This window comes from Sciurus vulgaris (genome assembly GCF_902686455.1).
Source record: "Sciurus vulgaris genome assembly, chromosome: 13".
In the NCBI taxonomy this organism is placed as follows: domain Eukaryota; kingdom Metazoa; phylum Chordata; class Mammalia; order Rodentia; family Sciuridae; genus Sciurus; species Sciurus vulgaris.
In genome coordinates this window covers 91182874-91209913 of record NC_136474.1, presented here as the reverse complement: position 1 = coordinate 91209913, position 27040 = coordinate 91182874, and the positions used below count along the sequence as shown (strand labels likewise).

Here is a 27040-nt window from a genome sequence, read left to right as displayed (position 1 = left end):
CCTCCACTGCATATCAATATGCCTGATATAAGAAGAAGGCACCAAAAGACCCTCGGGGTACAACTGGCAGTAGGGAACTCACATAAAGTTGATGGCATTGTGATAATGATAAGGTAGAACAGGCTCAAAAATATCCTGTGTTCCAACCCCTTGAATGCCACCTGAGAGAGAAAAGGTAAAGACAGTTTTTGTACATGGCAGATTTTCCAAACTTCTCCTGGGATAAAATTTGTCGTGTAAATTACATATACAGATAACATTCATAAGGATTATTTCAGAATGTTAATTTAAGAAAGGGTCTAAAACTAAAAAAGATAAAGGAAAATCATAGGTATGGAAATATTTTAGTATGGAAAATTAGAAGGTAAAAGAAATGTCTCTGGATAAGAAAGTATTTTGTCTGGTAAAGTAATGTTCTTGTGCTAAAGTCCAAGATAAACGATGACAAAACTAAGGATATAAAGAAGTTGTGACTGTTTAAGTCGCAGAAAGTCTGTAGAAGCTAAATCTCAAAAAGTTTGTGTTTGTGATTAAATTGGCTATAATTAGAACAAAGTTATTTCAAATTCAATGAACTGATACGAAGCAAAGTCTGAAACACTGATCTGATTTTATCTATCAAGATAATTTTCTTGTATTTGTTAGGTTTTATTACTTGGGGAAACTAAGTCTTAAAGGAATTAGGGTTTGGACCTGTTTTAAAGTCTTAAATGATTACTGTGTAACTGGTTGAACAAACAACTATTAGGTTGTAACAATATAGTTGACACCCTATATATATGTGAGTAGGTATGTATATGCTTCTAAGAACTATAACTGTCTAAACTATAACTGTCTAAGCCTTGTCTAAGTGTTATGTAAAAGTTTATATGTAAGTTTACCGGCAAGATAACCAATAAGTGCTCTCCTTTATACATCATATCTGATATTAAAAGGCCACACTGTCATTTGAAGACCTGTCTTATATCTGTTTGCTGGTCATTAACACTGTTTCCTAAATGTATAAGAGTTTTAAGGTTATCCTTTGATTTTTGCTAATCCATGCAGACCTGTGATTATTGATACTGTATACTATGGATTCTAAATTTTTAATCTTAGTTCAATGTAAAGCTTGAGAGCACTTTTCCAAGTTGGTGTTCACCAAACTAAAATTATCTGTAGCAACAATCTCAGATTTGTATAGAAATAACAAATTGGATTGGTATTTATTCATGTCATTTGATGCTTTATAGCTGAATAAAGTAACCTTTTGTCAGTAAGTTACACATACAATTTTGTGTTACTCTTCACACTGGAATCAAAATTAAACGTATTTTTGGAAGACAATAAGGACAGCCTCATCTGTTTAAAGGGTCATTGTAAAGCATGGAAGTATTTTCCCACTTTTTCTACAAAAAGAAAGTTAAAAGTTCTTAGCCTTTGTTTCATGTTTTAGATGTAATGTTGTATTGTGCTATTTGTCAAGAGCCCTGCCTCACCTGAGATAAGATTCTGCCTCCCACCTGACTCCATGTTAGAATGGCTTCAAAATAGGCTACACATTAGCTCATTTAGAGTTGTGTTCAAAAGATCAAATTTTGTTGTAAAGATTACTGTGATCTCAAAATAAACAGGAGACAGTACTTTTAAAAAGTTAAATACCTCTTCCTTGTTCTACTCAATGATTAGCAAAATCCGTGTTCAAGTTCTTGTTTTCTTTTGAAAAATAGAATGAGTTTATTTTTTAGTTACCAGGCCATAATTGCTTTAAAATCTATTTCAAAAAATAGACTTGTCAATAATTCTGGAACCATTTTGATAGCAATGTATTACAAATTCAAATTTTCTTAAATGAAGAAGAAAATTTGTTGACTCAGATAGTTGAAAATCACAGGGGTATCTTAATCTAGACAATGTGTGATCAGGTCAGGTCCCTTGACTTGATTTGGGATGGACTCCAAATCATTATGCAGAAAAATGAATACATGTTAAAGTAAAAAACCAGGCAAATGGGTGTTAGGGATCCCAAACAGCACCCACACCTAGGATTGTTCTGTTATTTTTATAATATGGTGCTGGTACTCAAAAAGTCATTAATTTTACAACTTTTGCCTTCATAAAGTAGATATTTCTGTATAAGTTTAAAATCTTCTGGTCTCAGGTGACAAGATCGTTGTTCTAATACAGAAACTGGGAATTTTCTAATTGCTTTTATCATGTTCGACGGACCAGTATCTGTTCCCACAATGGCACATTTGCACTGGGTACAAGGAAATGTACTAGGCATACACACACACATGTATAGACATTACCACAGGGTGCATATGGCAAAGAAAATGGTTGAGTATATTCATAGATAGTAAACGTGACCTTGTCCATTTTTCTACTTAAAGGCAGTTTATTTTCAGTTTGTATTGCTGCTGTGATGCAAAGAACACTGATTGGAGTGAAAAAACAGTTGGAATCTATTATGGTTTAAAACTGAACTATTGCTGGAGAAGCTTGTGTGACAGACTTTCAGAGGTGAAATTAAGGATTATAAGAACAGTAGCCTAATCAGTGGGATAATTCATATGCCGGATTAATAACTGAAAGGATTACCAGGTGGTAACTTCTAGTAGCTCACTGAGGGTGTACTTTTGGGGTTTATATTTTGTCCATGACCCCTTCCTCTCTCCTGCTCCCTGCTTCCTGGCTGCCATGAACTGAGCCTTACTCCTCCACACACCCTTTTTCCATGATATTCTGCCCCATCTTGGGTCCAAAACAATTTCAGGCAACCAACTATGAACTGAATTTCTCAAACTGTAAGTCCTGAAATAAACTTCTCTTCTAAGTTGTTTTTGTCAGGTATTTTGGTTCCAGTAATAAAAAGCTGACTAACAGAATAAAAAGAGATAAAGACACAAAGCAAAATGTAGCCATTCTTAAGAGTCAACAGTATTTTACAGAGAATGCTAAAACATTAAAAATAACAAGTTTTCACAAGTGTGATAATTAAAGAAACTTAGCTCTTTCATTAGCATATATCAAGAATAAGCTCAATTGATGGATAAAGTTCTTAATACAAGATGGAAAGAACTTTAGTTCTAGGGCAAATAAATTTGGACAGAGATGAACAATGGGATCTAAAGATATACCTACTAGAAAAGATCATGGCATGACAATTCCCTTAGCTACCATAACTAAGTAAAACCACAGGATCCATTCCAATAGCAGGTAGAGGTTAATTTAGGAATCCTCTGACCCCTTTCTGTACCTTCCCTCCATTGCCACAGCAGGTGAACTTTAGCTGAGCACAGCTACTCTCCTCCCCTCACGTGCAACCACCAAATCTCTCTGGGATCAATACCACCAGTCAGGTGTCTGCAGTAGACACAGAACTCAGGGCTCTGGAATCCCAGTTTTCCTCCATGAATCTCTCCCTAAAAGCCACTGCTCATGTCCTGATCCTGAGACACTTAAAATTATCTCAGAAAAGAAAATGGCTGGTTTAAAAAAAAAAAAAAAAAATGGCTTTCCAAAAGGGTACCCACCTCACAAGAGGCACAAAATTAAGCAACAGTGGGAAGTAGAAACACAGTTCTACTTCCCTGGATCACTCTTTTCTAGGTACCTATTTCCTTTTGTCATCTAGACCTCAATTTGAATTGCCAATTCCAGGAAGTGCTATTATAACTTAATAATATCCAATTTGTTTTCATCTCCTTCACATGACAGTAAGTTTCATAAAGACAGCTATCACAATGTGATAGGCCGTCTACACTACAGGCCTGAACACACCATGAATGGCCATCTCTGCATCCATCCAGCCTCCTTTAATTTTCCCTCCCGTGGTGCTGCACATTTACATCTCCCTGAAACTCTTATAGGTCAAGCTCCAGAACTGATTCAGATGCTGGGAAAATGATGCATGCAAACTGATTTGGAACTGATTTTGGTGGGAAGAGAGGCAATGAGGAGTAACAGAGCTGGCAGGCCCAGTTCTGTGGGGACCTCTCCACTAACAGGCTGCAGCTGAGGTGTAGCGATCAAGGAAACAGATACAAGGACATCCTGGCCCCGTCTTCCTGACACTTCTCAGGGAGAACCCATCCTTTAGTTGGGCCTGTTCTGTGCTACTGTCCTAACATCAGGCTAGTATTCCCCATTCCTTCAAATCATGCATTTTCTCATATTATATACCTTTCCATCTGTTATTGACAACCAAACTTTTAGAAATCCAGTATAAAATACTTATCTTTGTTGCACTTTATTTATTGTGTTAAAAACCTTTAAGGTTTAAATAAGGTACCACCCATTGTCATGTACTGGACAACACAACCTTCAGAGGTGAACTGATTAAGAGTATGAGTGTGACTTAATCATTTGATTAAACCACTGAAATGAATCAACTGAGTGTTAACTATAGGCACGTGGGGTGCAGTGGGAGGAGGTGGGCTGGCGGGGGTGGGGGGGGACATGTTTTTATTTTGTTCTTGATGAGTGGAGCAATCTCTCCGTTTCCTGGTGGTCATGTCTTGAGCTGCTTTGCTCATCCACACCCTTCTGCCATGATGTTGTTTCATCCTGAGCACAGATCAATGAAGTTTGCCATCTACCAACTGAGGTCTCTGAAATGGTGAACCCCAAATAAACTTTCCCCCCTCTAAAATTTTTCTTTTCAGGTTTTTTGATTATAGCAGCAAAAAAGCTGACTAAAACAGTTACCATGTGATGTTTTGATACAAGTACATGTTGTATAATATTTAAACCAGGTTAAACATCTCGCTTCAAACATTTATCATTGTTTTTTGGTAAAAACATTCAAAATCCTTTCTTCTCAATTTTCGAAGTTTCCAGTACATTATCCTTATCACAGTATTAGGGTTCTTTAGAGGAACAAGGTGCATGTGTGGGTGTGTACATATATATATGATATATACATCACACACATGATTATGAAAAGGGAATTATTGGACAACCAGAAGGTGGACAATCCCATAATGGTCTTCTGCAGGCTGGAGGGCTGGAGGGACCATACCTGTTCAATACAAGAATCTGAAGACTCAGAACAAGAAGATCAACGATGCCATTGATCTAGAACCAAAGGCCTAGAAACTCCCTGACGTCACTGATCAGAGTCTGCTTGGAAGAGTGAATAGCTGGAGTCTGGAGTCCTCAGGACGGCAGCAATAAGAACTCGCTCAAGAACCAAGTTTGTATCTGCTGCTGCTTCCTTCTTCCTCCTCCTTTCCTTCCACACAGGCTCCCGACCTATTGGACGATGCTGGTAACATTCAGGATGAGACTCCACTTCAGTTTGCTGCCCCACATACCAATCATTCCTAGAAACATCCTGATCTTAGGCAGCTCATAACACAAATTGACAATTCAGATTAACGATCACAGTCATCCTACTGTGCAAAACATACTAGAATTTTTTTACTCCTAAATGCAATTTTATACCCACTGATCAGCTTTTCCCACCTCTCCATTCCTGCCAGTTATTTGTTAGATAAATAAACAAATGAGAGTAGATTTTATTTGAATTTACATGAAATTTCTTATATCTATGAACATATTGTGCACCCTTTATAAAATCATGCCATAATATTTTTCTTGTGTTCATTGTGAGTTATATCTTACTAAAACATGTGATATAAGAAATGAGAGAGAATGCAACAGCTGAAACTCATACTGCCCCTACATCACAGGAAAAAACTGGAACCTTTTTACATCAGTTTGAAAACATCTTTATACATATTTCCTTTACAACTATTAAAACTAAAAACTGACGAAAATGACTTTTCCTTAAAATGGATTCCATGTTGTTGAGTAAAAAAGCAGACAAGACAAATCTAATAATGAAAATAAAAGCAGCATTTCTCATATGTACAGTCCAGGTTAATAATTAGTGACTCACTGAGATATAAAGACAGACACAGAACATTAAAACTCAAAACAATTCCCTGGAGAAAAGGATCCATCAAGGTTTCTCACAAAATTTTAATCCAGAAATTCTTTATTTTTTCTTATGTAGTATATATATCAGGAGCACAACATACTAATTATGATACACTCATATGGATCAAAAACACTTCAGTTATATCTACCCCAATTGTGCCAAATAAACAGTTTCTTTGGGAGAAATTAAATTAATTCTATCTGGCATAAGGTAGGATAATTAATTTTAACTGGCTTAAGGTAAAATTATTTTTGTAATACAGACTCAGTCAGTTAATTATTTGCCCATATGCTTCCAATCCTTGCACCTGCCTCACCTTGGCCTGGCAGGCTTCTCAAATTTCCCTGCTCCTTCCAGATTCTGCCAAGGACAATGCCACCAGCAGCCACTAACTTGCCTTCAGCACAGAGAACCAGATTTTCAAACGTGGGTGCAGCAGATTGGAAAATACATTTTATTAGTGACATCTATTTAAATATAACTTTAAGGTATATTAAACATTCTTGAAAGCATATTATTTGAAATTACCAGTCACAAAAGATACATGTCCCAATCACTGCCCTCACTGAATTTACACACACACACTTAATCCCAAGTTAGAAATAACCTAAAGAAGTGCCAGGCATGGTGGCGCACCCCTGTAATCCCAGTGGCTCAGGAGGCTGAGACAGGAAGATCTTGATTTCAAAGCCAGTTGCAACTTAGCAGGGCCCTAAGTAAATCAGCAAGACCCTGTATCAAATTAAAATATAAGATAGGGCTGGGGATGTGTCTCAGTAGTTAAGTACCCTGAGTTCAATCCCTGGTACCAAAAAAAAAAAAAAAAAAAAAAAAAAGAAAGAAAGAAAAGAAGTAACCTAAAGTTATTTACATTTTTCAACAAAGACATTCCAATGTATTTTGAAAACACTGACATTAATTTTGGGTTTTTTTTTTTTTTTTTCCAAATTTTACTCCACAGAAAACCATCTACATGTTTGTTTTTAAATATACATACTCTGGGTCCCAAGTTATATGCCTACTAATTCCAAATTTTTGTTATAGAAAGCACCCTATCTGGTAGAGAGAGAAACAAACTCCAAGTTTAAGAGATGCCACTATGGGAGATAAGAACGTCTCAAAAAAGCACTTGTCACTAAATTCCATTTTGTTTTCTTCACCCTGTAAGTTTTACTGGACATACATGTGGTAATCTGATTTAAGCATAAAGGAATAAGAAGTGACTGTGAAATAGGAATGTGGTCTATCATCACTCTTTAACTTTACTGAATTCCTATTCACTTTGCATATAAGTAGAACCATCATCACAAAATCTTAAAAACTATGTAATAGAAACTTAAATCAAAGTTGGTTAAAATGCAAAGAGATGATTTTTGCTTGTTACTGAGATATTGATGCTTTCTTGTCTCAGACTTCCTACAATTTAGAGAGAAATTGAGAGGTTGCCAAATGCTACAGGGATTTAAGTACCATTAAATTAAGCATAATAAAATGATAGGGAAACAGAAAGTGATGGCCAGTAGCACAGAAATATGAAATGAAAAATCTCTCAATTATGTCAACAACCATATTAAGTTTAACTGTGTGAATTAAAAGAAATAAATTCAACAAGTGGAAAAAGTATTCTCAGCTGTAGCAGAAGCAAACAGTCATTTTATTGAAAATAAAATGAAATTCAAGGAAATATTACTCTGACTTCATGAATCCGAATTAGTACTATTTATTTAGACTCAGTAGCTAAATTTTGGAGAGAACAATGGAATTAATGGGACTTGGTGGTAGTAGGTATCTCAGTATCTAATGCAAGATAGTCTTTAAAAAAATATGAACATAGCATATCACTTGGCCAAAATCACTCAAATATTCAGCCCAAACCCAGAATAAGAGCATCTTTCTTTCATTTTCCAATAAGTCCAATTTTGTTGTGATATATGAGTTGAACCATAAATTAACCAGTAGCTCTTTCATTATATGATAAAATACCAACCAAAACAATGGTAGAAAAGAAGCTACACTAACAACACATTGAAGACACGGACAGCACGTGCAGACACATAGATTAGATCAGGGGCTCTCAATGTTCAATGGCACCAGGTTCCACCTGCAGGATTTGTTGAAACAAAGTCTACCCCTATACTTGGAGCTTCTGATAGAGGAGTTCTGAGACAGGGCATTTGCTGCTACTGCTAAGGTAAGCTCCACATTTTGAGAAGATCTGGGCTAGATAGTAAGTCAAAAGCATTGGACAGAATGTAAATGTTTTCATGTACCTTTTCTTTTATATCTAATTATATCTTTTATATCTAAAATACTGTCTAAAGTCATACTTATGAATAGTGTTTTTATCGATTAACAAAAAACTTTAATACAATTTTATTTTTAATAGACTTGTTTATCAGAAGCGTTTTTGTAATCTAGGACCCACACCATGTTCAACTAATTTAACTTGCAGAAGTCCCTTCCAGATCCAAATTGCAAAATTAATCAAGTAGCTGAATGATATGAATAAATAAGACAAATGCCTTGAGCACGCAAAGAAAAATGTAGTGATTTTGATATGTATCATACTGTTGTTCTTATAAAGGTTTTCAAAATATTTTGGTGGTTCAGTAATAGTTCTGACAAAACCAAATGGGATAGGCTGGATTGATAATATTAGACAGACTACAGCAACATTTAGCTCCCAGAGCTGATTTTCATTTCTCTATTCCAACCTCTCAAGTTCTTTCCCCATTGGTTCTAATGCTACAGTTCTCAACCCTGGTTCACAATAAACTCAAGGGGTTCTAAGGAAGCCATGGAAGCTCCAAACAATGTAATGGGGATATAGCCCCAGTACTGCCTTCTGAATTGCTTCTAAGACATTTAGAGTCTTCTACAGTGGAACCAGCCTTGCATTCCTGTTTCATTTCCAGGGAGAAGAAGTAGACTTCTTATAAATACTTCTCAGGACCACATGCTTCTTAAGGAGCTATACATCTTATGTGCCTTCAGCGTACACACCTGTCTGTTGCACTAGAACTCTCTCATGACCACTAGTCTTCTCATTCCTGTGGCCATTCCTAAAGCTTTGTAACTTCAGGGAGTAATATAAAATTAAATCATTCTAGCTGAGCATAGTGGCCCACACCTGTACTCTCAGGTTCAGGAGGATGACACAGGAGGACCACAAGTTCAAGGTCAGCCTCAGCAATTTGGTGAGATCAAAGCAATTAGCAAGACCCTGTCTAAAAATAAAAAAATAAAAAGGTCTGGGGTTGTAGCTCAGTGGTAAAGCACCGCTGGATTCAATCCAGAAGGCTTGAAGATGATGATGTGATGATGACGATGATGACAAATAAAATTGTATCCTCTCATATTTCCATGGGCCTTATTACCATGAGGAACTCAACATCAGTCAAATTCATTTAAAACTAATCCATGCTCACACCATTCTACCATACTATCTAAAAATTCTAAGTTTACTGTACACTTTGCACACTAACTGGTTTTCATTGCACTAATCATTTTCCTATCTTTTTATATAAAAAAATTCATACAAAGTAATCTACTTACCAGCATCCCCCCAAAATAATTTTTATCTGGGTTTTTCCCGATAAGTCTTATTTTAAAAAAAATGAAATACAGACAAAATGAATGTATCAAAAAGTAGCTGAAGAAGCTGTAAAGGTTCAAAAGTTACTTGAAAAAAATCTACTGTTACTACCCTATGTTCATCTAGCCCTATCTTATTTTCAGGTTGCCGTGGTGCTTATCCCGTCAAAAATTAAGTCAAATCACATGCACACAGCTAGACAGCCTTTGGCTTCCGTTGGTTGATTTCTGAACTGACTTCACAACCTCTGAACTAACAACCATGTTTTGAATATATTGTATTCTACAAACTCAGAATCAGAGTTTTTTCAGTCACATTCTATTTCTATTGAGAAGAACTGACGGCATCATTTGTTGACAAAATAATGTGAGTTTCCTTCACATCTAACACATGCTACCGAAGTACATTTTTTTACCCTTTGAACCAAAATGTGTTAAAATGTGACTTGGAGGAACTGGCTTTACAACATTGGGCAACCATGTCTAGCAAGGACAAATTCACATTTAATTTAGTTATTTCTTTAACATTTGGAGCTAAAACATACTGATAGAAATAACTATTCTGAGAAGAAAATAGTTGTAAGTTTTTATTTAAAAGATTATAAAAACAGATCCCACAATGTATTAATTGCTTAATTGCTTTAATTTTCTTTTGCTCTTTCCTTTTTGTTTTATTATTTCTTTCTTCCCTCCTACCTTCACTTATTTTTCTTTCTTTCCCCTTTCCTCTTTTTCTTCTATATGTCATTCTTTTTTGTTTTCTGCCATGTGAAAATTTACCTTTGGTGTCACATACATGGGATAAAAGCAATCTGTTCAAATTAGTCACTGCAAATATTCCGATGAATTCTAGTAACTTATTTATATTTTTTTGGTACTGAGGATTCAACCAGGGGGCAATTTACCACTGAGTCACATCCCCAGCCCTCTTTATTTTTTATGTTAAAAAGTTACTAAGGCCCTCATTAGTCGCAGAGGATGGCCTTGAACTTATAATCCTCCTGCCTGAGTTTCTCAAGTCACTAGAATTACAGGTATACACTACCTCACCAAATTCTATTCCAGTTTTTGCAAGCATGAATCATCAATCATTACCTAATGTGTAGTGACTGTCAACTAGAGCAGCCATATTAAAAATCTGATCTAGATAAACTCATGTAGATTCATTTAAACACAATTAACACATTGAAGAGTAGTACACAAACACATAAATCAGCAAATTTGTGAAACTCAATGATATAAATTTATATGCATAAATATATATATATCACTCCATGCTAAATCTCATTACACACTATAGCAATCTTAATATCATTAATATTATTTTACACTGAGGAGCAAAATCAGTCACATGATTTCTATCATAGTAAGTTGTGATTATCATAATACCAGATACTGTATCTTCAAAAATCACAGGAAAATCTTTTTCAAAAAGGCAATGTCATTTATCCAAAATTTCAGCTAAATCATGAGATGGCAAAAGTAAACAGAATGCACAGAGACCTTGGAGATATTCAGCCAATTTTTCCTAAAATCAACAATGTGTGCCACAGGATGCCAGCAAAATATGGCAAAGTAGGTAGCTTCTTATATTAAGGGAAGACGTTGCAATCAACTTTGTTGGAATACTGGAACACAGTCACAGGTTTCCAGAACCAAGGAATCACTGCATGCAGAAAAAACAACTTGAAGGTGGTAAGAAATTTCTATGGCATCTTCTCTTATCCTTTAATGCCCAGCATTACCCTGATCCAAAGTCAGACAACACAAGGAAAGATGGCAAACATACCTCATGAATGATGTAAAGTTTCTAAATACAATAGTTGCAAAAGGAATTCAGCAATATACTGAAAGAATTTTACATTGTGAGTGAACGGGATACATCCAAGAATGCCAGGGTAGTATAATGTAAGAAAATCAATCACATAAAACACATCAGGGCTGGGGATGTAGCCCAATGGCAGAGAGCTTGCCTAGCATGCACAGGGTCCTGGGTTCACTCACGGCACTGCAAAACAAAACAGAAAAACACCTATCAAAGAACACCACATTACTAGAATGAAGGAGAAAAAACATACAGATGCAGAAAAGCATTTGACAAAATCCAACACCCTTTATGGAGAAAAAAGAAAATCCTCAATAAACTAGAAAAAATGTTTGGGAGGAATTTTTTTCAACATAGTGAGCAACATGAAAACCCACGGCTGACCTAATAATCCACAGTGGAGTCTTAGAGCTGTCTCCCTGGTCTTAAGACCAGCTGGCTTCCACCTCTGCTGTCCAACTGGGATGGCAGGTTTTAGTCAGAGCTGCCAGGCAAGAAAACATCCAATCTGCAAAGGGTGAAGTAAAACTATCCCTGCTCACTGATGATCTTATATATGGAAAACACCAAGAACTTTGAAAAACAATAACAGATCATTTTTAAAAATCTTGTTAATAAACAAATCCAGCAAAATTGTAGGGAACAAGGTTAACACACGTAAATCAGCTGTCCTGTACTTGAGCAAAGAACAATCTAAAAATGAATTAAAAAATAAATCCTATTTCCAGTACCATCCTAAAGAATAAATTACATGGAAATGAATTTAAGCAAGGCAGTGAAAATTCTTACACTGAAAACGATAATTCATCGCTAAAGTAAGTGGAAGTGACATCCCATATTCACAGGTAGGAACACTTAATATTGTTAAAACGTCAGTACTCCCCTAAGAACTCTGCAGCTTCAGTGCAGTCCCTATAAAAATACCACCAGTCTTTGTTTTGCAGAGGTGACAATGCTGATCCTCAGATTCACATTAATTTTCAACAGGCCTGGATTTCCAAAATGATATTGAAAACAGAAGATCAAAAGCTAGAAAACTTAACACTTCCTGATTTCAAAACTTTTAACAAATGAATAACAATCTGAAAAACACAGTACTCCCATACAGAAAAATATAGAGGCCAACATTATGGAATTGAGTCTGGAAATAAACCTACCCATCTATGGGCAAATTATTATTTTTTTAAATGTTCTAAGATCGTTTGAAGGCAGAAAAAATAGCCTCTACAAAAACTGGTGCTGAGGCAACAGAATATCCACATGCAAAATAATACAGTGCAATCTCACACCATATGCAAAAATTAACTAGAGTGGATCAATGATCTATATATAGCAGTGAAAACTGCAAAGGTCTTGGAAGAGAACATAGGGAACAATCTTGGATTTAGCAATGGATTCTTAGATAAGATATAGAAAGTACAAATAATGAAGGGAAAAATAAATTGAAATTCATCAAAATGCAAAACATCATGCACTGAAAGACACTATTCTGAAAGAAAAAGCATAAAACTGGGAGGAAGTGTTCACAGTCATATATCTTACCATGGCTAAGTAAGAATTCTTATAATTCAACAGTACAACTATAAATAACCCAATATGAACAAAGTATATAAATGTAATTTCTGCAAAGAAGATGTACAAATGCCCATATACAAGCAAAAGTGGGCTCAGTGCCATCAGTGGTGACTGCAGGGCTGGGAGGGAGGAGCAGGTCCTTACCACATTCAGCTCCCCAGGGGGTTCCTTTTAGAGCAATAAACAAACTGTGGAATTAGGTAGAGGTAGTGGTTATACAATGTGAATGTACTCAATGCCACTAATTTTTCACTTTAAAATTATTAATTTTATGTTTTGTGATTTCATTTAAATAAAAAGACAAAAATAATGAATGGCTCAGATATCTTCAACTTGCTTGGGTTTTTACTAGTTTTTTTTTTTTTTTGCTTTTTTTTAATTATTCATTTTTAAAAATTTTTTTACAGATAGCATTTTTTTCATTGTACACAAATGGGGTACATCATTTCATTTCTGCAGTTGTACACAGTATAAATTCATACCATTCATGTAACCATACATGTACATAAGGTAATGATGTCTGTCTTACTCCACCATTTTTCATACCCCCCAATCTAGTTTTACAGGGGTTGCAAAGTTACATATCATATGCATTTCCAGCTCCAGACCTGTCTGCATACCTCTCATGAATGAAGAATATTTTCCACATATTTAAAAGCTTATGATTTTTTAAAAATGCAGCAAGGAATTACATGACTTAAATATCTTTATATAGTCACAATCTTGACATTTGATTGCATACAATTGCAATGATGTGCATACAAAATGTTTGCACATTCCAAGTCTAAAGTAACACTCCCCAAGGGTTTGTTAATGTGCTAATATATAAAGGGCTATTAAACATCTATATACTAACTTATCAAGAAAATTATGAGAGACTTTAAGACGGTCAACGTAGATTCCTTGTAATTGTGTCTAACATATTCCTCCAGGTAGCATTTTCTCATTTTACACAGTCCAGCAACTTCCAATATCTTTATGCTATATTACATATAATATGTAGATAATCCATAGTAATACAAATGAATCTCATCTATTCACCTGCAGGGGAATTTCGTCTGATGTCTTATGCTGCTACCCACTACCAAAGAGTCAATTTTTCATCTGTTAAGCACTTTTTCTTTCAGCATTCTTTTATGCCTCAATTTCTGATATTTGCATTCTCCTTTGAACCACATATAATAACTTAGTGATTCCTAGCTGTTCAATTCACAATAGCCAGACTGTGGAACCAACCTAGATGCCCTTCAATTGATGAGTGGATAAAGAAACTGTGGTATATATATACAATGGAATATTACTCAGCCATAAAGAATGATAAATTATGGCATTTGCAGGCAAATGGATGAAATTGGAGAATATCATGCTAAGTGAGATAGGCCGATCTCAAAAAGCCAAAGGACGAATGATATCGCTGATAAGTGGAGGATGACACATAATGGGGGGGAGGGACGGGTTAGTGTTAGGGTTAGAGTTAGGGTTAGGGAGGGGGGCAAGTATGGAGGAAGGAACTACTGTATAGAGGGTAAAGAGGGGTGGGAGGGGTGGGGGGAAGGGAAAAAATAACAATGAATCAAACAACATTGCTCTATGTAAATTTATGATTACACAAATGGTATGCCTTTACGCCATGTACAAACAGAGAAACAACATGTATCCCATTTGTTTACAATAAAAAAAAAAATGTTAAATAAAATAACTGACATGTTCATTTTATGTCTGTATAATGTAATGAGTTTACCACTTCTTAATGTACTCTTTAAAATATGCTAATTATATTATACAAACATGCTATTGTACCGATATAATAAATATTATAATCATAGCATGGAAATTTAAAACACAAGAGCTAAGAAAAAGCATTAGTAGTTTCCTTTCACACCACAATGTGACATATACACACCACTTTCTATATCACTATAATTTTTTATATACTTAAAACTTTTTAGTCACTTAGATCTTATAAAACAAAGTACAAAACCAGGTGAAATATGCTCTCTTTTTGTATTACCAGGGATTTATGAAAAAACATTAAATAAGATTATTAAAACTCAAAAATTCTTTAAATTCATTGATATGGAGATTTCTATAAAAGGCAAGTAGTTTTAGTTTCAGTCAGTCACAGACATTTGGCAAGTGTGATTAGCTGTAAATGTCATGTGGTAAGTGACTTTGTATCTTTTGAGAGAGCAGTAATTGTATGGTGTTCACTGTAGTGTTCCTCCAGTGACAGCACTCTCCAGTAGAGCAGTTTTAAACACAAACAGAATGTACCCATGTACACGTGTCGACACACAGCACTCATGTGGTCCTCACCCACATACAGGGATGTACAGAGAAGAGACAGATATGATCCTCCTAGTCATGACTGATAGATAGATAAGATACACCTATTGCAATGGTGTTAAAACTACAGTCTGGCTTTGTGTTACGACAATCTGTTATTACCTAGACTTTGACACGTTTTTGGATACTGATTTATTTAGCATTTCAGGACATATAAATATTGGTATTTTAGACTTCTGTGAGGCACCAAGGCTTCTGACCAGAAAATGCTACATGATACATAATTCTTTGGGTTCCTCTTTTGGTTCTTTTGGAGCAAGTCTGAATTCTTAATGAAAAGGATAAAAATCACCAAAATATAAACTTAATCTTACAGTCTTCTAAATGATGACCATACCCACTGATTTAGAAGGTCTGAATATTCTAGTATACTCACAGTTAACAACTTCTGCCTGGTTTAAGAGAACTACATTGATTCCAAAAAGCGCAGGTCTGGCCATAGTGGGCCTTTATGAAAGAACATGTCACCCATGCCAGCCCCAAAATGTGGCTAGTTAGCCCTCATATTTCCTACTTGAAACATTTCATGTGTAACATTTTTGCATAACTAGAAAGATGTCACAATTAAATACAATGAATTTCTTCTTCATCTGTGTTTCAATTATACTTTATTCTTAGCAATCAGCACAATGTGTCATTTATTATCATTTATGTATGTGTGTAAACTCCATGCTCATTCATCTTCCCATTAGCAAGCTAGAGCAGTGGCTGACACAGAAAATAACATGAACAAATGCTGTCTTTTCCAATGAATCACATAGGAATACATATTTTGATAACCAAACTGTAGATGTTCAGAGACAGGTTTGCTGAGGGTAAGGACGAATGATGCCTACCCTACCTAGCCTTACCCAGAGCACTTACTCAGGCATTGGGGATCGAGCTCTGAAGGCACGGATCTAATTTTATTTAGGGTTGCATAGGACATATATAGACACATTATCCAATCAGGTTAACACACTTGTTAAAGTATAACAGAGTCAGCCTATAGAAGAACTATAGTTTGAGGGTCCAGGTAGTGTAAACAAACCAAGCATGCCTAAGCAATTCTGTCCAACAACAGATCTGAAACAAAGGACACGAGGCAAGGCAGTGCAGGCAAGCTCACATCACAGCTTTCTGGGATGCATGGCAGAATGAGGCCTACCCTCAGCTCAAATTCAGCCTCAACAGCTGCAAAGACCTTCATTCCATGGCAAGTCTTTACCATAACCTCAGTTTCTCTGTCCAGACTGTTTGGCTTACTTACACCATGGTGTCAGTGACTGCTGTCAGATAAGCTCGAGGAATGTTCCCTACATCAAACCACATTCTATAATTGATGAAATGCTGTGATTTTAGAAGTAGAAATATGCAAAATTATTCTGTACAGATTTATTAATTGTATATATTTCAGAATCATACACACCATTAAGATGGTTCATGAGTCTGTACAATACAAACTAACGATCACTGACTATGACATTTGGCTTTAAAAATTTGTATTGTCAAGTCATGAAGCATGAATGCAATTTAATACTGCATTTGCAATACATCCCTAAAATCATAAAAGAACTAGGAACAGTTATATCAAATTAAATTTTTCTGGCCACTTAGCTCTTAGAGTTTGTATGAGTATGAATTAGTTATATAACTCAAAAACATGAACTTAATCACATTCACTTTTCAAACTGTTAAAGAACTTAAGTGAAAAAATAGACTACGCATTAAAATTCTACAGATGTCTTAATGGAAGAAAACAGAAGCAAGTAGTATGTGTTCAGTAACAAAATGATAGTAAACCACACAGATTTTAACTATAATTCTGTCATTGAAAGTACATTTAAACATCTGTAAATTATTTATTAAAAAAAAAACTGTCTTCGGCAGTACTAAATATGTCAACCAAGTAAAAGATAAAAACATATTCAAAACCTTCCAAATTTTCTTAAGTCAAATTTTGAATTTAATCTTGTTTTTCATATTTATGTTATTGCCTGTATAAACAATTGGCAAAATGATGCATTTAATTGATTGAAAAATAATGGTTCTGAGTATCATTTTAAAAAAGAGAAGAGTAAGCCCTAGATACATTTAAAAGTTTATGTAGATACTTACCATAACTACCAACAAATGATTATATAGTTGCTCCAAATTATTGGAGAAGCATATTTTTGATAAGATTAATAGCTTATGAAATTCAATTATATAGTTGTAACTAGAAAAAATAAAACACAGTCTATTCCTTTAATTTTTTCTTTTGTTTGGAGACTTGGAACCATTCAGAGATTTGTTGCATATCAACATTTTCATCCATAATTTGTCACATTGTTTCATTTGAACATTATTATTTTCTATCAAAATGAGAAAAAGTACCAGCCATCATTTCTCAGCGGGTAGGAATGGAAAGCTACGACTTGCAGTGGACTGGTGAAGCGGCCGGTGCCCGGCGACCGAGGGAGCACACTGAGAGAACGCGTGCTTCCAGGCGCTCCCTACCTTGCTCTTTTCCTGCAGTTCCTTGTACGAGGCCTTGAAATCAGGGCCTGGCAAGCTTTCACTTGATCTGTCCCTCCTGTCCAGAAGCACCTCCATTTCTTTCGCCTGGACCTTCAGCCCTGTATTTTCTCTCCCCAGTCCTTGTTTTTCAGTTTCAAGTGACTCTCTCTTGTCCCATTCCAAGGCATTTTCAGCCTGTAATCTCTCCAGCTAAACAAAGAAAACACAAAGAAGCATTTGTAATTGTCAAAAGGCAAAGCACACAGCAATGTCCATCCCAAGAAATGTTCATGACATGTCCACTTATGGAACTTTAAAAAGAAAATTCTACTTGTTTGAAAACTTGAGAAAAATACAAAAGCCCTAAGACCAAGCTTAGGCCCTATGTAAATATTCCTATCATCTTGTCTCATGTTACTAAATCCTTTGCTTCCTATTTGTCAAATAAACATGACAATGAAAAAAAATGTTGACTTTTTGCCAAAAATTTCCATTCCCAATGATGAAATTCATCACTACTAGGCAGACCCTATAAGAAATGCTTAAAATTCAACATCTGGAAATCAAAGAATGATAACTACCATCATAAAATCACATGGAAAGAAAAAAAAAATCTCATTGGCAAAGTTGATACAAATTTTCACTACAGAAAATTAGGAAGCTGCAAATTATAAGAAGTAAGAGAAATGAAAAGGAAAAGATTAAATACCAAACATTCCAAAACTACTAAAATGGCTAGAAAATGGTAACCATTTGCTTAGTTACCTCAAATGTAAATGGAATAAAATTCTTAAGTCAGGCAAATGGATTTTAAGAAGTATCAACTACATATTCCTATAAGAAACTCTACCAGAAGAGCCACTTATAGGCTAAAAGTAAAAGGTTGGAAAAAGATACTCCATACAAAGGCAAATCACAAGCAAGGAAGAGTAGCTATAGACTTAAGGTAAAAAACTAAAAGAAAACATGACCACTATATAATGACAAAGGGATCAATTCAATAAGAGGAAATAACAGACACATATATGTACCCAATACCAGAGCACTCAAATAAAGCAAAAGGAATTATACATAAAGAGAAAGGCAGATTCAAATATAATAATATTCGGGGATTTCAATACCTCACCCACTTCAACAGACACATCTACACCACAAAGAAAAAAAAAAATCAACAAATATCAGAGTTAAGTAACACTATTCACCAAATGAACCTAACATACATTTACAGAACACTGCATCCAGCAGCTCCAGAATTCATATTCTAATCAGCACAAGGAACATGCTCCAGGTAGACCACAAAAACATGCATGTGTTCTGTGACCACAGTGGAATAAAACTAGAAATCAATAGGATGAACTTTAAATATTGTACAAATATGTGGGAAAAAAACAAGCTCCTGACTTACCAATGAGTCAATAAAGAAATCAAAATAGAAATCCAAAATTTTCTTGAAACAAATGAAAATGGAAAAACTCAATACCCAAACCAATCAGATTCACCAAAAGCCATATCAAGATGAACATTTATAGCGATTAGCAACGACAGCCAAGAAAAAGATTACAAATTAACAACAATGTAACTTAAGGAGCTACAAAACCAGTAATAAACCAAACTCAAAATGAATCAAAGGAAAGAAACAATAAAGATAAGAACACAAATATACGAAAGAGATGGAAAAAGAAAAAAGGAAAGGAAGCACAAAGCACAAATGAAACAAAGAGTTGGTTTTATAAACATAAACAAGGTTGATGAAACTTGAGGATAAACTGGAAGAAAACAGGCCTGAATAGATAAAATCATAAAAAGAGACATTTCGACTGATGCCACAGCTGAAGGATCGCTGGGGCCCGCAATGAACAGCTAGGCGTCGGCACATCAGGCAGCCCAGCAGAAAGGGGCAAGCTTCTGGACACACAGGACCTGCAAAGACTAAACCACGCAGACACGGAAACCAAAGAGACGGCGGAGGAGAAGTCGGAATGGATCCCTGTATTCTCCCCGGGCTGCGAGGACTCGACTGGAGAGGGAGGATGGCCCGCAGCAGCGACCTGCACAGCGCAGGGCTCCTCCCGGGGCGGGTGGCCGCGCACCTCCCTGGGCTCAGCGCCCGACTGTCACTGGACGAAGAAACCAGGAGCTGCACAAGTCCTGAGTGGCCGGAGCGCGGACCCGAGGCACGCCTGCGGGCAGACACGGAAGCACACCAGCCTAAGGAGGCCTGCGTGTAGACGGAGGCCCGGGCGTGGCGGCCACACCGCGCACGGGCCGCGGCCGCCGGGGCGAAGGCGCCACGCGGGCGGCCACGGCCCGTCTGCAGCGGCTCCTAGGAGCTCAGCGCGTCCCCGCGCAGCTCGCGGGGCAGTGGAAGGGGGACTGGGGCCCGAGGAGGAAGTGACCAGAAGCCACGCGGAAACGCCTGGGGTGCCTGTACCGGTAACTGAGCGGGCACGAAACACTGTCCCCGATCCGCTGGGCCTCTGGAACCCAGATAGGCCCACCACGGGGGGCACCCTGTAGGGGCCGCTGTGCAGCCGCTCACTGCCGCGCACGCGCAGCTGCAGCCCAGGGCGGATGCTCTGATCACGCGGCGGCACCCCAGGGCGGATACCCGGATGGCGCGACCGCACCCCAGGGCGGATACCCGGATGGCGCGGCCTCACCCGAGGGCGGATACCCGGATAGCGCGGCCTCACCCGAGGGCGGATACCCGGATGGCACGACCACGCCCCAGGGCGGATACCCGGATGGCGCGGCCGCACCCCAGGGCGGATACCTAGATGGTGAAGATCCTAAGCAACCCCGGCCTATCCCGCCCAGTTCCCACCCTGTTCTAGGAGAGGGTGGCTGAGCGCTGCTGCACATGCTGGCGGCCAGGCGAGGAGCGCAGGACAGTGCCACAAACACAAGACAAAAAATAGAAGAGACTGAAAGTCCACCCGCCAGTAGATGGACCACCGTGGAGACCTGTATCTCTCGTTAGAAATTTTTTTTCTTTTTCGTTTCTTTTTTTCATTTTTCTTTTTCCTACTTCTCTTTTCTCCATATTCCCATTTAGTAGTTTTTAATTTTTAACATCTTTCATTCTTGTCAAACATTTTATTGTATTGTAGTATTTACTTTTTTCATTATTGTGTGTGTGTGCGTGTGTGTGTGTGTGTGTGTGTGTGTGTGTGTGTGTGGTGTCTCACTGTCATCGTTTGAATGCGTCCATCTGTAGGTAGATTTTCATATGACTTTACACATTAGCAGCGCTCTCCTACACGTGCTCATTATTTGGCCTACATTAGACTTAGGTGGTGTACAATAATATGAAGGTTAAAGTTGTTTCCATCTTGCATTTACTTGTTCTTTCATAGGTATGTTCTGGGTCCTCCTATCTCCCCTTCTTCAACCTCCTTTCCCAGTAACAGTCTAAATCTTATTCCCTCCTCCTCTCTTTTTTATTCCTTCAGTTAACTTATTATTCCTTCGTCTTCACACCTGACACCCACTCCCTTTCCTCTGATCACTTTCAAACACTTCAAGCTTTTTCTTGCCATCTTACTATTTCTCTTACTTAAGAAACAGTAATCCTATTAAATAATAGAAATTATACAGACTATATAATTGCTAAACCAGTTGAGTTGTGATTATTAATAGGGGACAAGATAATAACACCTGTTGTCAAATTCCTGATCTAGTTCATGGTTTGGGGTTTTTTTGTTTTTGTTTTTGGCACTGTTGTGAAATGCTGACCTCACCATTCCTATATAGGCAGCAATTAGTGCTGTATGTGTCAAAGTAGACATCAGACATTTATCTTAAGGCTGTGCATTTGTTGCTGACATTAGTGCCATTCTGTTTCCCCTCCCCCTAGGAGGGGTGGAAAGACATTGGGACACTTCAAGATCACAGAGTTGAGGTCATGCAGCTGAGAAATACACTCAACCAAGCAACAGTGACCCTCACTCCACAACACACACACAATCTACTCCCATCTGAACTTTCTAACGTTACTCCAACTCAAAGAGCTGAAGAGACAGAAAACCTAAACCGACAACAAGGATGCAAGGAAGAACAATCAGAGAGGGACCTCAGGTCCTACCTCTAGACATTTACTTATATATCAAATACAGAGAGAAATCCCAGAACAAATAAGATAATTACATAGAAGAGGACATGTGAAGAAGAAAAAGGGGAACCCATTTCAATTGATGTGCAAATCCCTAACCTCTGAAAATGTGAGGAAACAAACAAATCTTCCCCAAAATCCACAATCCCCCAACAAAGGATCCCACTGATACTAATGTGGATGAAATTCCAGAGAAAGATTACAAAAAAAAACCTGATTATTAAATGTTCAATGAAATAAAAGACCTAAAAATGAGTTAAGAGAATATGTGAAACAAAAGACTACTTCAATAAAGAAATAGAAACAGTGAAAATAAAACCAATCAAAGCTCCTAGAAGTGAAAGACAATCAGTAAAATTAAAAATCCACTTGAAACCATCACCTACAGATTAAACTGCATAGAGAATAGAACATCAGCCCTTGAAGACAGAACTTCAGGCCTTGAAGACAGGGTATACGATCTTTAGCACATAGAATGTGATAAAGGGAAAAAACAATAGAACATGACCAGAATATACAAGAATGCTGGGACAACTTCAAAAGACCAAACTTGAGATATATTGGGATAGACAAGAACATGGAGATATAAGCTAAAGGCATAAATAACATTTTCAATGAAATAGTTACAGAAAATTTTTCCCATATCTGAAGTAAGCTAGACATCTAATATACAGAAGGCTTACAGGACCCCAATAGACTGATTCAAAAGAGAAGCTCTCCAGGGCATATCATAATCAAAATGCCTAACAGAAAATAGGGAAAAATATTAAAAACTGCTGAAGAGAAACATCAAGTCACATTTAGAAGCAAACCAATAAGGCTCATTTCTAAATTCTCAATTCAGACCCTAAAATCAAGGAGACCTGTAATGAAAAATTTTAAGTTCTAAAAGTAATCAAGTGCCAACCAAGGTTACTATACCAACAAATCTCAGTTTCAAATTTGAGAGGGAAACAAACTTTCCGCAACAAAAATAAACCAAAAGAATTCATGACCAAGAAACCAGCACTACAAAGAATACTCAAAGATAAACTACACACAGAGGAACTAAAAAGCAAATTGCAAAACTCCCAAATAGAAGAAAATCATTAGAAGAGTAATCCACTAAATGAGAACCATGACAGTATTAAATATAACAAAAAATCAAAATGGCAGGAAATCACAAACACATATCAATACTAACACTGAATGATGATGATCTCAACTCCTAAATTAAAAGACACAGGTTAGCAGAATGGATTTTCAAAAAGATCCAATGATATAATATTTACAAATGACTCATAAGCAAAGACACAGAGAATCTGAAGTTAAAAGGACAGGAAAAAAAAAAAATGTTTCACACATACAGACCCTGAAAACAAGCAGGAGTAGCTATTCTTATATCTGACAAAATTAGCAAGAGTAGCTATTCTTACTTCTGGTTCTTTTGATAAAGTTTGATAAATCCATAGCCAAACACACCAACAAAGAGAGAAGACCCAAATCAATAAAATTAGTGATGAAAAAGGAGATATCACCACAAACCCCTCAAAAATCCAGGGGTTACCAAAAACTATTAAAAATTTAAACTCTAGTAATCTCCAATAATACTTATATTTAATACTTCAGTAATTTTCAAGAAGAGATTAATTAAAAGAGTTCAAGAAAGCCACTGCATCCTGGTAAAGGGTAAAATTCAACAAGAAGATAAAACAATAGTGAATATTCTCCAAATGTCACTGTACCCAACCACTCACATTTTTAAAAACTCCATGACATTAAATTCCAGATAGACCCAAACAAAATAATACTACATGATTTCAGCACTCCCTTATAACAAATAGACAGGTCATCATAACATAAAATCAATAGATATCTCCAACCTAATTAATACTATAACTCAAATGAACCTAACAGACATCTACAGAATATTTCACCCCAAAACATCTTATTCACTTTCTCCTCTGCAGCTCCTGAAACTTTATTCAAAATAGACCATATTCTAGGTCACAAAGCAAATCTTATCATATACAAAATATCAATATAATCCCATGCATCCTATCAGATCATAATGGACTGAAACTGGAAATCAACAGCAATAAAAATAACATAAACCACATAAACACATGGGGACTGAACAATACTCTCTTAAATGAAGAATGAATCATAGAACAAATGAGACTAGATCTGAGGAAATTATTAGAAATTAACAGAAGAGAGATACAAAATATAAAAATCTCCCAGAAAGTATGGAACATTTCCAAGAGGAAAATTTATATCACTGAGAGCCTACACTTTAAAAATAAAGAGATCCCAAATAAATAAACTTATGTTCTACCTTAAGGTCTTAGAAAAAGAAAAAAACTAATTCCAAGATCAGTAGAAGACAGGAAATAATTAAGATCAGAGTCAAAGTCAATGAACTTGAGAATAAAAAAAATGCACAGGATCAGTTTAAGAAAGAGTTGGTTCTTTGAAAAGATAAATTGTGATGGGCTGACAGATCTAGCTCCATGAGAATATTATAGGCCAGATTATAAAGGAAATGACTACACAGATGCCATTTTGCTCTGAGACTCCATGTTATGTAGAGAGATAAGTTTCTCCCTTGGGAACACCCCACCTCTATACCCATTATCAGTTACTTAGTGTGACACATTTAACAATACAAAATGACAATTCTTATGTAATAAAAAATTGCTCTCTTTTGATCCCTATTGCTCCTAACCAATGTACCATGTAAACAGTAATTGTGTGGTTGTTAGTAACCATTCTTTAGTTTGTACCTAGGTGACCCATTTCCCCCTCTATTGATGATCTCATGATGTTAGTTTGTAATTTCAAATCATAGCAACAGACACTTATGATTGATGTGATTTTTGGTATAAGAACCCCTACAACCCTGTGGTCAGGGCTGTTTTCCCAATAGCCATTTTTTGAGGGGGCATTGTATGAAACAGTCAGCTAACCAGCTTAATAAAGACTCTCATATTTGGACTTCTCAGTGGTGATTGGTCTGTTCTTAAGTTGCACCCCATAACAAAATAAGATTGATATACCCTTTTCCAAACTATTCAACAGTAAAGACTGAAATCAATAAAATTAGAGATGAAAAAGAAGATGTCACCAAAGACCCCTCTGAAATTCAGAGGATTATCAGTCCATTTTGAATATTTGTACTCCTATGAACTGGAAAATCTAGAAGACACTGAGAAATTTCTAGACATATATGAAATGCCCAAATTCAACCCATGAAGATATAGAAAACCTAAACAGATCAATATCATGTAATGAAATTGAAACAATTAAAAGACTTCAAAAGAGAAAAGAACAGAACCAAATAGATTCTCAACTGAATTCTGCCAGACTGTTGAAGAAGAACTAACACCTATCCTTCTCAAAGTATTCCATGAAATTAATAGGGAGGGAACACTTGCAAATACATTCTATGAAGCCAGAATAACACTGATACCAAAACCAAAGATTCATCAAGAAAAGTACAGACCAACATCCCTGATGAACATAAATGCAAAAACCCTTAATAAAATATTAACAAAACACATTAAACAATACTTCAAAAAGATAATGCACCATAATCAAATGTGTTTCATTTTAGGGATGCAAAGTTGGTTCAACATATGCATATCAATAACTGTAATTCACCCCTTAAATACAATTAAAAACAAGTATCACATCATCTCAATAGATGCAGAAAGGCCTTTGATAAAATCTATCTCCCATTCATGTTTAAATGCTAGAGAAGCTAGGGATGGAAGAAATGTATCAACATCATAAAGGCCATTTTGGAAAAACCCAAAGTCAACATCATATTAAATGGAGAAAAACTATGTTTTCCCTCTGAAATCAGGAACAAGAGAAGGCAAATCACTCTCACCATTTCCATTCAATAATCCTTGAAACATTATCCAGAGTGATCAGGCAAGAAAAGGAAATGAAAGAGATACATATAGGAAAAGAAGTAATCAAACTATTTATTTTCTGGTGTCATGATTCTAACCTGGAGCACTCCAAAAAGTGCAACCAGAAGACTTCTGTAGCTTATAAATGAGTTCAGGAAATTAGCAGGATAAAAGATCAACACTCATAAATCAATAAGTTTCTCATACTCTAACAGTGATTTAGCCAAGGAAGAAATCAGGAAAAACCATATCATTCATAATAACCTAAACAACAACTATATATATATATATATATATATATATATATATATATATATGAAACCAAGGAGATGAAAGACTGCTGCAATGAAAATTATAGAACCCTGAAGAAAGAAATTGAAGAACTTATAGATGGAAAGACATCCCATGTTCATGAATAGTCAGATTTAATATTGTTAATATGGCCATACTACCAAAAGCAATATACAGATTTGCTGCAATCCCCATCAGAATACCAATGACATTCTTAATAGAATTAGAAAAAAAAATGCTTACATTTATTTGGAAGAAAAGGGACAAAAAAATTGCCAAAACAACACTGAGGAAGAAAAGCAAAGCAAGAGGCATCATAATATCTGATCTGAAATTATACTACAGAGCTGTAGTAACAGAACAGTATGGTTAGAATCAAAATAGATATTAAGATGAAAGGAATAGGACTGGGGAGATAGCTCAGTCGGTACAGTGCTTCCCTTGCAAGTACAAGGCCCTGGATTCAATCCCCAGCACCACACACACACACAAAAAAAAAAAAAAAAAAAAAAAAAAAAGAAAGAAAGGAATAGAAGAAAAAGAGACAAACCCACATACTTAGTCATTTGATACTTGAAAAGGTGCCAAAAATATATTTTGGAAAAAAAGAAAATCCTTCACACAATGGTGCTTGGAAAACTGCATATCTGTATACAGAAGAATGACACTAGATCCCTATCTTTCACCCTGCACAACAATCAAATGAAAATGGATAAAAGACTTAGAAAGTAGACCAGAAACCTTACAACTGCTAGAAGAAAACATAGGGTCAACATTCCATCATATTGTTCCTGGCACTGACTTCCTTAACAAGCCCCCAAAGCATAAAAAATAAAATGAAGAATCAATAAGAGGATGTAATCAAACAAACAAAAATTTTTTTCTGTACAACAAAGGAAGCAATTACGAGCATGAAGAGTGAGCCTGCAGAATAAAAGACCTTTGCCAGCTACTCCTCTGATAATGTATGTCCAGAGTGTATTATCCAGAATATA

General features: G+C 36.2%; 1 protein-coding gene across 1 annotated transcript in view; it reads right to left on the bottom strand.

Annotated features, from left to right (window-relative positions):
• Positions 1-17627: 17627 nt before the first annotated feature.
• The window catches only part of CCDC102B (coiled-coil domain containing 102B), a gene marked incomplete at its 3' end in the record, with an annotated part of 142637 nt that continues 133224 nt past the window's right edge, over positions 17628-27040 (bottom strand). Inside the window, exon 6 of the mRNA XM_079108399.1 lies at positions 17628-17954. Within this exon, the coding sequence (XP_078964525.1) occupies positions 17628-17954 (327 nt within the window). The remainder of the gene's footprint in view (positions 17955-27040) is intronic.